Source organism: Epinephelus moara, chromosome 5 (genome assembly GCF_006386435.1).
Source record: "Epinephelus moara isolate mb chromosome 5, YSFRI_EMoa_1.0, whole genome shotgun sequence".
In the NCBI taxonomy this organism is placed as follows: Eukaryota; Metazoa; Chordata; class Actinopteri; order Perciformes; family Serranidae; genus Epinephelus; species Epinephelus moara.
This window is the reverse complement of record NC_065510.1, coordinates 7,946,883-7,959,978: the sequence shown is the minus strand read 5'-3', so window position 1 is coordinate 7,959,978 and position 13,096 is coordinate 7,946,883. Positions and strand designations below refer to the sequence as shown.

Below are 13,096 nucleotides of genomic sequence, written 5' to 3'. Positions count from 1 at the left end.
GCTGTATATGGCATGTTGGAGATGTGACTCAAAACTTGGTTTGCTACCTGCTGTCTACAGACATTTAGGAGATGTGAATTAAAACTTGGCTGCTACACATGTAGGAAAATTGAATTAAAACTTGTTTGCTGCTGTCTTCACATGTCACTTGTGAGATTTTAATCATCTTATTAGCATTAACAGCAGTATAAACATGTGAACTTTTCCTGTGTTACATAAAGAAGTTGGCATGGCGCCGTCCGTCATCACACACAGATGATGAGAGCTGAAAGTAGCGCGCGGGTCTTTGCATCCTCGTGAGTGTCTTCATCGTTGCCAGGACGACCAAAGGGGCTGACCCTGGCCACGTGACAGATACGCTGTCCGCCGCCGCTGCTGCTGCTGCCGCCGCTGCTGCTGTAGTGGTGTGTGTGTGAGTGTTTGCATGTGTGTCTGCTGCCTCTCACACAGTTTGGCTGTGGTCGGCCTGAGCAGACAGCAGAGCTTGACGTCTGGAGAGAGCAAAACAGACACAGGTAACGTTAGCTTAGTCCGGGCATGAAAGATGGAGCTGTCGGCGGTGGGAGATCGCGTTTTCGCCGCGGAAGCCATACTGAAACGCCGCGTCCGTAAGGTGAGCTACAGCCGCTGCCGTCCCGCGTGTTTTTCTCTTGATGTTGGCCGCGGTCCGGAACGGCACGACACGGCGCCGCTCCAGTCCATAGACTCGGGGCTATCTTCTTGCGTCTATGCAACGCTATGGAGGCCTTGTGGCTGGCGGATGCCTTTACTTTGCTAACCAGAGCTAGCTAGGAGCTAACTAGCGAGGCTATCAGTCATGGCTCGTATATTCAGGCATTAGCAGGGCAATAAAAAACACAAAGAAGGGGCTAGCTGCAGAACAAGGCAGCCCAGCCGATGGGCTGAGGGCTGTGGTAGGAAATGGAGGGGCCCTTTTCTCTGCCAGCTAATGGTAGCTAAAGCTATACGGTCACAGTCTGCATTTTACAGCCTGTGGCAGAGGTACATGTAGCAGCCACATTAAAGGCTGTTGGAGGCTACTGCTTTCTGCTGCCGGTTGTGAAAAACGGTCCCAGAACATTAGTCATCACACTCATCTACTGCTGGTGTTAAAGGAGTCAATCAGCCACAGTTGATGAAGGGCATCCAATAGTTTCTCAGTGTTTTATCAGCCCAGTTTGTCTTGTATACTGGGGGAAAAAGACCCTATAAATCATGTTAGGGTCCATCTAAAGGGGCTGGTAGTCACAGTTAACCAGCAGGCCCACCAGGCCTCCAGTTACTTCTGAAATTCCTGCTACAACTTCATAGTTGCAGCCTCTCTTGGGAGATGTAAGTAATCAAAGCACTTGACAAAAGTAGGAGCACCATATTTAGGGTGAGGATTAGCTCCTTTACAGATGTATTTCAGTCACTTATCCTTTTTGAAAATGATACAATTTCATGTTCCTGCCATTGCATGGTTACTGTAATGTTAAAAAAAAGTTAAATGTGTGTGATATTATAGCTTTGAAAGGCAGGGTGAGCACATATCAAGATGAGAACAGCACAGTGTCCCCAATCACAGGAGAAGAAATCTCCAACAAGCACATTTTTCCTTTGAAATATAGTCAAGTTCCAGTATGTTTGCTGCAAATGCATGGAAAGATTAAAGGGATTTCAGAAAAAAGTCTCTCGCCCCTGTTTTTCTTAACCTACCGTCTGTCTTTTTCCTGCAGGGAAGACTTGAATACCTGGTAAAATGGAAAGGATGGGCAATGAAGTAAGTGCTTCCCTTGACTTTGACTTGAACAGGAATTAACAATCCTCGTTCTGTTTAAAGTGAGACGTGTGTCTGTTATACTGTTTTTAATGCCCTCACATTAAACTGGAAATGTGGATTGAATTAATGTTGGTTAAAAATATTTTGTGGTAAAACAGTTCCCTTTTTTGTGTGTTTTCATTCATGTTGCTCCATCCTTGTTTAGGCACAGCACTTGGGAGCCAGAGGAGAATATCCTGGATGACAGGCTGATACTGGGCTTTGAGCGAAAGTGAGTAAAGCAGTGAATTTGTTGTGTTCATTTCAGTCATTAGTCTCAACATTTCTACATTGTTATGTGCCCTTACTTTATGTTAACTCCCATGTATCTCACTGTTAGTGCTTGTGCTTGCTTCTTTTACCTCATCTCTGGGTGTCTTTGCCTTCCTCCTCCTCTTCCTGATCTTAAAACACCCGTCTCAGCTGAAGTCCTTTATGTCTGCTGCCAGACCACTTGAAAGCCTTGCGCTGCTCACAGAGAGTAGATGTTTACAGTAAACTAAAATGGACACCATAAAACAGACAAACTTAAAAGACACATCAAATGGAAGCTAAAATGGATGTGTAAAGACAGAGAATCTTGCTGTGTTCAAACATGGCTTCAAACAGTTCGCTGTGCCTGACTGCTCTACTTTCACACACACAGAGCTTTCATCACCATCTTCTCTTTCCATTTGTTACATTCGCTCTCATTGTGTTGTTCTATTTTTAGCCTGTCTTTACCTGTGTGGTTGTAACTGTCATTTCCTTTTTTTTTTTTTTTAAATAGGGAACGGGAAAGGGAAATGCATGGGCCGAAGAAACGGGGACCAAAACCCAAAAACTTTGTCTTGAAGGTACAGTTCCTGACGCTTGTTTCAATGTTTCAGCATGAAGATGGTACTTTATGGATGCTGCAACACATCAGTGATTTAAAAAGTCAGCCATGCACGTGAAAACAAGCCTTCCAGTAATACACAATGAGCACACCTTTTATAATGGTCTTAAAATTTATAGCAAAAATCCTTTGTTAGTCACTTTCATCAAGATCTTCTAAATAAGTCCAAATGCTTATGCTGTAGGAAAGTGGAAAGTTCTGTTTGTAAATTCTACTGGTAAAGAGTAAGTTTGGTTTTATTCAACCTGGACCTTATTTTCCCTTGTTTTTTTTTATCTATGTAACTAATGGGAATGCCAATTTTTTAAATTGGTACAGTAATGAGTGAGACCTTTGCAGCCAGCTGCAGCAAAACACACTTGAGTGTAACCATTCAGGTTTTTTTTTTTTTTGCACCGAATCTCCTCAAAAAGTGCTTGTTTTGGTCACTTATCAGCTCAGATTCTTATAATAAGTGTCTGACAACATTTTGGAAAGGATCCCCACAGAGATAGACCTTTTTGACTTAGAGTAATATCCTTTTGTTCAACCAGAAACAACCCAGACATCACAATTCCTCCATCCACCAGCCTTAATTTAAATAAATAGTAATTTTAGTGTGTATAGAGCCAGTATAATTTCACATCTAACTGGGCAAACTAAGCCTTTATTTAAATTACCCAGAGTGTGGGATTGCTAGAACAGTGGAAAAATGAACAAAGACTTCGTTTGTGAGTTTAATTTTATCTCTGTCAACTTTGAATTAAGCATGTTTTACAATAATAAAATTACTGTTTATTTAAATGGAGTCTGGTGGGATTGGCAATGGCGAATTTTATAGGCTTGTTTCTAGTTAAATAAAAGGATCTTACTCTCAAACAAAAAGGTCTGTCTCTGTAGGGATCTTTCCATAATGTTGTCAGACACTTAAAATAACAATCTGAACCTGTCAGTGGCAGAAACAAGCACTTGTAGTGGATGTAAATTGACAGTGCGAATGTGCTGTTTCACTGCTGCCAGCTGCAGCGGACTCGCTCACTTCTGGACCAGTGTTAAAAATTGTTGTTGCCACTTGTCACTTAGACTCAAAAACATGAGAAAATAGGGTCCAGGCTGATAAAAATTGAACATACCCTTCAAAGTAAGAATAAGGTCAACCCACCTGGCCTTGCTGGGTTGTAGTTTACTTTTATCTGGGTGGTATCTTGTATCTATCTTATCATGGTATATGTTGTGCTACTTCCTTTCTCACGCTGCCATTTTCATTATTACAAATCAACTGGCAGCAGGCAGTGCAGTCAGAACGATGTTAAAGTCAACTGCTTTCTGAAATTTAAATAAAGTTTCACTGTCAACCACAGAGATTGCAATGTTGTACACAAGTTGTTCATGTATATCACAAATAGCCAACAGTCAGTAGCTGTTAGGCAGAAGTTTATGGTCACATGTTAAGTGCAGTTACTGCTCAGTAGTCCAACCATGCACTGTTTTGGTGATTTGCAGGCAAAAAAAATATCCACATGTCTAGAAATCTTGGGATTATGCAGTTGGAAAGAGAGATTTTTGTTTAGTATTATAAGTATTTAAAGTTTGTATAGTATATAAATGACACAACTACACAATAAATACAGTTATTGGAATGCTTTTGGAACATGTTACCTGGATGTCTAATAGAAACAATTAAACAAATGTGAAACCTACACGTCTTTCCACCTGCAAAACACCAAAACCATGCTTTTTAGGCTCATATGGGAGGCAAAGTGGGAGCTGTGCAACCCACGTTTTCAAATTGTCCGTACAAATTATGGTGAAAGAGGCAGGTTCTCTACAAAAATAAACCTCACTCCTCCTTCAATGGTTTCTCCCTCAGGCTCTTGCTCAGAAAGGAGGGCCCAGCAGCCGGGGCTCAAATGCCCGTCAAACTACATCTCGCTCCTCTTCGTCCACTTCCAGACGAGCAACTCCTTCCTCCTCAGCCTCACCTCATTTAGCATCTTCGTCCTCCTCCTCCTCCTCCTCTTCCACTGTGGCACCCACTCCCAAACTCAATTCCCTTGCAGCCACCCACAAGCTGAAGAAAGACATTCACCGTTGCCACCGGATGTCCAGGCGCCCCCTGCCCCGCTCAGACCCCATGGCAGCCTCCTTCTCCAACCCCGGTGGCTTCCCCTCCCGTGTGCACGTCTCCCCCTTCTCTGAGACCGTCCGCATCCTCAACCGTAGAGTCAAACCCCGGGAGGTCAAGAGAGGTCGCATCATCCTCAACTTGAAGGTCATTGACAAGCCAGGTAGGGGTGGCACAGCTGCAGGCAGCCGGAATATCACAACAGGACGCCAAAATATCCCCTCCCGCAATCGCATCATCGGGAAGAAGGGAGAGGCACCCTATAGACCTTTCCAGCCCCCTCTGAAGATGCTCGGTTTCCCGATGTATGGGAAGCCATTTGGGCTGCAGTGTGGAGGCCCTTTGTCCTTTCACTCCCACCCAGGCTCCAGCACAGGGGCCAGGGACACCCATTCTACTTCCTCCCAGTACCAGTCACCTCCTTCTCCGTCTAGCTCCAGCAGCTCTGAAGGAAAATCTAGCACCTCAGCTGCTCAGCCCCAGCCTGCCACAGGAGCCTCACCTTCCAGTGAGGGTCCCAAGTCCAGTAAACCTCACACAGAGACCCAGAAGGGCCAGAGTGCCAAGCTAGCTGCTCCTGCCCCGTCCTCAGATGCAAACTCCACTGCATCAGCATCGCAATTCCTCCCTGCCTCACCATCATCTTCCTTGGAAGACGAGGAGGAGGACAGCGCCCTTGATCGTTCGGCGACCCCAGAGGGAGGCAGGAAAAGTCCTCGCCAGCGAAGGGCTAAACGCCAGCCGCCCGCCACCCCTGCCTCCGTCACCCCTGGGGACCAGAGCTCTGCCCCTGCCGAACCCCAAAGGGTGCCTGCAGAGGGAGACCCCGACTGGCACCCTGAAATGGCACCGAGCTGCAAGGATGTGGTGGTCACCGACGTCACCACCAACCTCGTCACTGTCACCATAAAAGAGTTCCCCTCCCCTGCCTCCTGCCCTGCCTCACCCTCCGCTAGCCCTGAAAATGCCTCCTCCCCTCCCCCCTGCACCACCATTGACGACCCCTCCCCACCCAAGCCATAGGAGATCAGATGTTATGAAGTCGATTGCCATTGATGATGGAAGAAAATATCATGCCAGTGTTGCCACTTCAGCCCCCTCCTACCTTTTTCTTAAAGGTGTGTCCATATTCGTGTAACAGTTAATGAAATGCAATGTAACTTAACAACGCCCAGCCATTGAATAGTATGAAAAAGAGCATATTTTTTTTAAGAGAAGTGTATAAATTTGAAAACGGGCAGCTAATACGCCCTGAAATTGCCATATTTTTGTCCACTTGCACAGCACTGACTCTTTTAAGGCAGACTTGGATGGAAATGGTATTTGTTTTCTTTCCTTTGCTTCAGACATGCTCAGATTAGCCTGTTTGATGTAATAACAAATTGTCCAAAAAAAAGTGAAAACACACAACCGTCTGGTGTGTGGGGTGAGCTTTTATCAAGCACACTTATATGAAAGAAACAAATAGTTTTTTGATTCAGGCTCTGCTGTGAAGGCTGTTATTGAAAGCCTTCAGGTGTTACGCCAATTTCCTGCCCCGTATAGTTTCATTGGAAGTCCAGCTTGTTAATGATAAATGAGGTGATGTGTTTTTGCACTTAACACAGTTGGACTCTCATATATTGCATCAATACAGCGAGGTAAATGCAATGCACTTGACTGCATCGAAAAACAACCTATTTTATGTAGTTCATCAATTTTTCAAAGCCTTTTCCTCTTGCTCTCTTGAACGCACATGCATATATACATACAGTATGAGTAAGTATTTATATGCACGCACAACCTTAAAAGCTGCAAATGAATATACAAAAACAATAGTTTTTAAGTTATTGCTGTCCTTGCCGTCTTTCCCTGCTTGCCTTGTTTTCTCAAGAACCCACCATCTTTAACTCTGTGACGTCCACCAAGACTCTAAACTGGCCGGCAGTTGGTTGTGAAATTTTCCTCTTTACGCCAGATTTGCGTCATGTAACTTCTAAACTTGTCAAGGTCTAGAAGGTCCGTGAGCTGAACACAGTTCAGGCTGAAGCCACCAACCAAATGCAGCTAAAAATAGTAGTTTGTTGAGCCTTTGAGCCACTTGGCAGGTGTTTGAAGTCTGTGGAACATGTATCAAGGTGGTTTGGCTTTTTAACATCAGAAGTGACGGGTAAGCTTGTCTCCTTACCTTCCACTTTGGCAGTTAGAGCAAACAGCTTTACACCCTGTTTTGTTCCTTTTGAATGTTGCTTGTCAGTTTAGCTAACAGTGCTTTATTAGTATGTTCTCAAGTTTCAATAGAAGTGGTTCTTATGTAGCATGTTTCAGTCTCCTCCTGCTACCCATAGGATCAGATAAACTGAACCAGGCCGAGACTGTGTCAGGAATTTGAGGACAAGTGTTCTTTTCCTCCTCCTTCGTCAGCTTATTCAGCAACTCTCTGTCAGGCGTGGTAATGGGTTACTGTGCCAGTTGTTTTAGGTTATACCAAAACATAAACAGACATGGTTGAGATTTTGGCATCTGTGGAATTAAGAAGAACTTTTGGAGAAATACAAACTTTACACCCTTTAATAGAATCGTTGTCGAACTTCCTTTAAAGGCGTCATTTTCTGAACGATGTGTAATGAAGAATAGTTTCTCTAGTTACAATCAAGTAGTTTTAGAAGCGAAGGTATGCCAGCTTTCGGTATCTCTGCCAGTGTTTTTGTAGCTCAGTTGATGAATCACATCAGTTAAGCTAGGGTTATGCTTGCCATAGAGTCCCTGGCACAAGGTTTGCACACCAAAAAATTATGTTACCATGACTTTTTTGTCAAGCAGGAAGGCTCCTAAAGTAGTTGCGCTGCTTGGCTGTGCACCTAGTGCCTAGTTTTAGATGGATGCCTTTGAGGGAATCTGAAGACAGACATCTCTACGACTCTTCATTGAGAGACTCGAGGGACAGTCAAATGGCCTTAAATTCTTGAAAAGAAATAGCCGCCACACTGGGGAAAGAAGAGGTGTGGAGGAACATGAGAGATCGCTGTTAAAGCAAACAGAAAATAGGGTGGCGACCTGAGAGGGGAATCAAAGCGGTACAGAAGAATTTTGAATTGAAGGTAAACAACTGCAGTAATTACAGAGTACACAGTTGCAATGATTGGTGGTATGTTGATGTTAACTACTGTTGCCAGGCAGCCTACTTTTCTGTGAGGTTTTCCGTCAACACTGGTTGGCTTCTTGCTTATCCACAAAATATTTTGCCACCTGGCTTTTCGGAGCATTTTGCAACATACAACTCATTGAGCATAAACGTCCATGTATGCTTGTACCTTGCTTGCCACCTATGGAGGCTTGTGCCACGGTGTCTCGCGAAAGTATTTACAAAGCTTGATGGTTCCACCACAGCTCCTGGTTTGGTCCATAGTGTCGGCCTAACTCTATCCACTGTAAAGAAGTACTCTATCCGTTAACAACATTGCCTCCCGTTTGAAATAGCATGCAGGTTTGTCCTTCGAAGCTCAGCCATCCTGTAGCAATGCCGCTTACAGCAAGAAAACTGTGACCAAGTTCTTGCATTGCAGGTTTGCCACTAGCCAATCACAGCCCACACTGAAACAAAATGTGGTGTTTTCAAAATTCAAGTGGAATACAGTTGCACTTTGCACTGTGTTTCCACCACAAGTGTCTACATGAAGGGTAAGGCAAGGTGCTATGTCCTGATTTAGACCCTGATCTTTGGTTATTTCATTACTTGCGGTGACCCAGTGCTCTTGAGGAAGAGAAACCTTGACAAATTAGACCCAAGGATGCATTGATGTGCCAGGCTCAAACATGAAAAACATTCTCTCTTGCCACTGATTTCTCATGTGGTATATCACCTCATGACAAATTCTCTTTCGTCTGGCTGATAATTGCATCAGCTTGGTGCTTCTCCAGCCGTTTTACCAGATTACAGTTGCCTCATTTTTACTGTCAAAAGATGAGCAAGTGTTTTGTTTCCGGCCTTGCAGTTTTTACCTTTTTACATAGGTGACAACCTTTGACGAGGACATTTTCAGACCTGAGAGCAAAGGATGTTGGCACAGTTGTTTTCTACGAACACATCAAGTGTGCTGTCTGTCAGTGGCATTATGTTACAGTCAGAAAGCGTGTCGGGTGGTTAGAAAAGAAGCTTTATATTGGAAGGTGTGATCCATCACCCACATGGTCTTGAACATTCGCCGAGATTGTTCACAGCGGGATGTTTTCAGCTGAATGTCTGAAAGCCGTTCAAAGTTTTTGACCTTCAAGTCCACCTGAAGTACTTCAAAAGAAACCCAGCCCTTTATACACAGACTCCAAACCTTTTTCTTTGGTGCTGCCTGCTCTGTCTAGACCTTCCCAGACCTTGGCTCTTACTCTGGTGTACCTGTGTGTTACAGTATTTTAAAAATAAAAGAAAAAAATCTTCCGCATGTGTTGCCTTATAGCTGCTCCGTTCAACCCCAGCTGCACTCCAGGCGACGTTTACCTCGTCTTACTCCGCTCTTACATGCTATAAAAGGAAAAAAAAAATAGAAAAGAAACCGTCTGACTTGCCATGGCTTTGGTGGTAGAGATAAAGTTTTATGATCTCGCAAACAGTAATAACCTTGAAAGGCTTCTGATGTCTCAAATGCAGTGTTCTCCATGTCTTCGTTAACGCAGACGAGGAAGATGTCGCCTCCTCTCCTGTCATGTACTGGATGGTTCTAGTTGTTGTCAATACTGTTTCAATACTCTCATAGGTTACATGTGGAAGGATTTATTCCAAAATGACACATCCATTATATGAAGAAAACAATAAGCGAGTTACTCTTACGAAGTGGTCTCAAGCTAAAATTCAAATCAAGGTACTTTTTCAAAGGACAGTACTTAACTTAAATCCTTATTTGACAAAGTGAAAAACTATATTTTCCAGAAACAGACGAACTAAAGGATTATTTTCTTCTCCAAATGGATATATCGTGATTTGGAATAGATTTTTTCATCAACTATATCTTTGATATCTTTAAGTGGTGGATAGAAGTGACTCTTGCAGTTGGTAGATGTGTAAGGTATTAGGCTGCTAGGCGATGTTTCCAACAGTTGATAGCAATGTTTTTTTCTTCTTTTTCCTTTCTCATATGGAGTAGCACAACTCAACTTAGTGGCCTATCTTTCAACCAAATAGGGCTCTTGATTTTGTTATTTCACTTTTTTAAGCCTTTTGTTTCCCTTTTTGGAATTGTTTTACATTTATGTGATGTAATTTTAAGTGCTAGAAGTATTTGGCACTGATTGGAAAAAAAGGAAGGATCCTTGTTTAAATGTATGGATAAAGATGCTTAATGAATTGAAAATTGTGCTTTTTAAGCCGTTTTTTTCCCCTTTGTACTGTACTTTAATACTTTTTTTTTGAAATATGCATAATTAATGTTAATGTGATGCTGTTTATTTGAATGCCATTTTTTTTTTTTTTAATAGTCCAGTATGGGTTTGATCGGAAGGCAAACTCCGACTGATTTAAATGTGTCAAGACTGCAGTTTTGTCTGGTATAATGCTAATATGAACTATTTACATTGTATTGATGGTAATGACGAGGAGGTGGAGGATAACGATGACATTGTAATGTATCTGAACTTCTGAAGCATGTTTTGCAAACCCTTATTGTACAGATTATGTATTCAGTGTCATGTTACCCGTTGCTTTCTGTGTTTCTTGTACAAGGCTTTTAATTAAAAGCTCTTAAAAAAGCAATTTGCTCTGTTGTACTTTTTCAGCTGCTCTCTTATATTTTGGTGTCGCTGTGTAGACTTTAGCTTTAGCTTTGAAACTGAACAAATCCATTTAGCAACAAGCAAGATTTGCTTTCTAAAGTGCAAGATAAAATCATTCAGCCTCCGCCTTTCATTCCTCTTTCATTTAGCAACTTCCCACAGACAGAAAACTTCAAAGTTCAGCAGTGCTGCAACAAAAAGAGAGAATTCCTGGTTTGGTATGTCATCTGTAAACGTTGCCTCCATGTCTCCTAATGACCAATAATGGGCAGAAAAGTAAGCTGAATGAATAGAAGAAAGTCAGGGTGAATGTTTGGTTGCTGAGGTGCTTTGCACAGAACACACCATAACCTTTAAATTCTTTCCACCTTGAAGCTGCATTAACTGAGCTATGCCACTGGGGAGCAGAAGAGCAACCTGGAAACATAATACTGACTTATATCACCTGATTAACCTTTTACGGCAAATTTGTAAGCAAAAAGTTGCCTGTTGGGGTGCCCAGTAGCTCGCCTGATAGAGCGGGCTACCCTTATACAAAGGCATTGTCCTTGCTGCGGCGGCTTTGGCCTCAGCTCTGACCTGTGGCCCTTTGCTGCATGTCGTCCCCTCTCTCTTCCCACACTCATCCTTTCCTGTATAATTAAGGCAAAATAATCCTAAAAAAAGTTGCCTATCATTGAGAAGAAGCAGCAACATTAGCATTCATTTGGAGTCGTGTTTCAAGCCACCTGGTGAATGTGTCCAGTATTCACTCTCCGTTTAGCTCTGCTTTTCTTTTCCAGTAACTCTGGACAAAAATGCACTGATCAACATTAAAACCACTGGCTGGTGAAGTTAGTAACATCGATCATTTCATTACAATTCAACATCCTGCTGGGAAACCTTGGGTCCTTGAATTCATGGATCATTCAAAGGATTTCAAGTACCTGTGGGAACCTTGTGTTCATTTTTTTGTTTGTCTTTTTGGTCCGCTTTCAACCCTCTCATCAAGCTTGTTTCCAACCACAACAGCAACTATTCTCAGTGGGGAAAAAAGAAAAGCTGTGATAAAATAGCATCAAACAGCACACAGGCAAAGTCAGAGATTTCCTGGTGAACATGGTGGAGCATTTAGCAGCTCAAGAGCCTGATGTACACCGACAGGCCAAACCATTAAAAGCACAAACAGGTGGGGTAAATAACATTGATAAGCTCGATACAATGCAATGTTCTGCTGAGAAACCTTTGGTCCTGGCAGTCATGTAGATGTCACTTAACACGCACCTGCCACCCAAACACTGTTGCAGACAAAGTCCACCCCTCATGGCAACAGCACTCTTTGATGGCAGCTCCCCATCAGCAGGACAGTACACATGCCACGCCACATTAACTGCTCAGGGAAGACCAGAGGAACATGACAAAAAGCTCAAGGTGTAAACCTGGTCCGCATATTCCCCAGATTCCAATTTTATTGAGGGACGTGCCGGTACCCACAGGACTCGAAGGATCCGCTGCCAAAGCCCTGGTGCCAGAGACCACAGATGTTCCATGTTGCTCTTGCTCCCACAGATGCGTGATTGGATTGGGATCTGGGGGATTTGGAGGCCAGGTCGACACCTTGAGCCCTTTGTCACATTCCTCGAGCCTCTTCGGAGCAGATTTTGTGGTGTAGCAGAGGGCATTTACCTGCAGGGAGGGGCACTGCCTTCAGGGTCTGCCATTACCATAAGGGGGTGTACTGTCAGTGTACATTGGGCTCTTTAGCTGCTAAATGCTCCACCATGTTCACAAGGAAATCTCTGACTGTCTGTGTGCTGTTTGGTGCTGGTTTATCAAAGCTTTTTCCTCCACTGAGAATAGTTGCTGTTGTGGTTGGAAACAAGCTTGATGAGAGGATTGAAAGCGAACCAAAAAGACAAACAAAAAAATGAACACAAGGTTCCCACAGGTACTTGAAATCCTTTCAAAGTTCCTTTTTAAAGTTTGGCAGAGAAGAAACTCCTTAAAAGTTTTTGATAATCGACATTAATAGACATGGGGTGTTGAAAGTGCTTGAATAGACATATTTTTTACAAGAGTAGAAATTGAAGTTCTCTTGATAATTTCTGCCATCACTGTAACAGCACAGTTGAGAAGTGTTGACACATCCAAGCCTCTCTCTCATTTTAATTGCTGTCTCTGAGCTTCTGTGGTGCTGCTACTTCTCATTAGTGAAATTCTCAGTGTTGTAACAGTAATTGATCTTGATCCGTGTCTCAGACTATGCCATGTTAGGTCCCACAATGTGAGGGAATTAGGCCTATAAGGTCCCTGAGAAGTCCTTAAATTTGATGTTGGAGAAAGTCTGAGATCCCTGTTAATGATGAGTTTAAAATACTCCCCTGAATCTGGTCAGCAATTCATACAAAAACACGATCATTATAACAGGTAACACATGTTTAGTTACTCCCTAAATATACCAGGTACATATAAAAAGAGTACATGCCCAGCATTTAGCAGGTTTAGCAGGAAGTAAAAACTTAACTAAAAATAGACTCATTATTGGCCTCACTTCTTATATTTCTTCCTCTGATGGCAATATTGCTGCTGTAGT

General features: G+C 43.0%; 1 protein-coding gene across 1 annotated transcript; it reads left to right on the top strand.

Moving 5' to 3' along the window:
* The first annotated feature begins 378 nt into the window (after positions 1-378).
* On the top strand, positions 379-10,497 carry cbx6a (chromobox homolog 6a). Its single transcript, XM_050043344.1, has 5 exons — positions 379-613; positions 1,719-1,762; positions 1,968-2,033; positions 2,571-2,637; positions 4,528-10,497. The coding sequence occupies exons 1-5, from the start codon at positions 545-547 to the stop codon at positions 5,803-5,805; spliced, it is 1,524 nt and encodes a 507-aa protein (XP_049899301.1). The 5' UTR covers positions 379-544; the 3' UTR covers positions 5,806-10,497.
* The last annotated feature ends 2,599 nt before the right edge of the window (positions 10,498-13,096 follow it).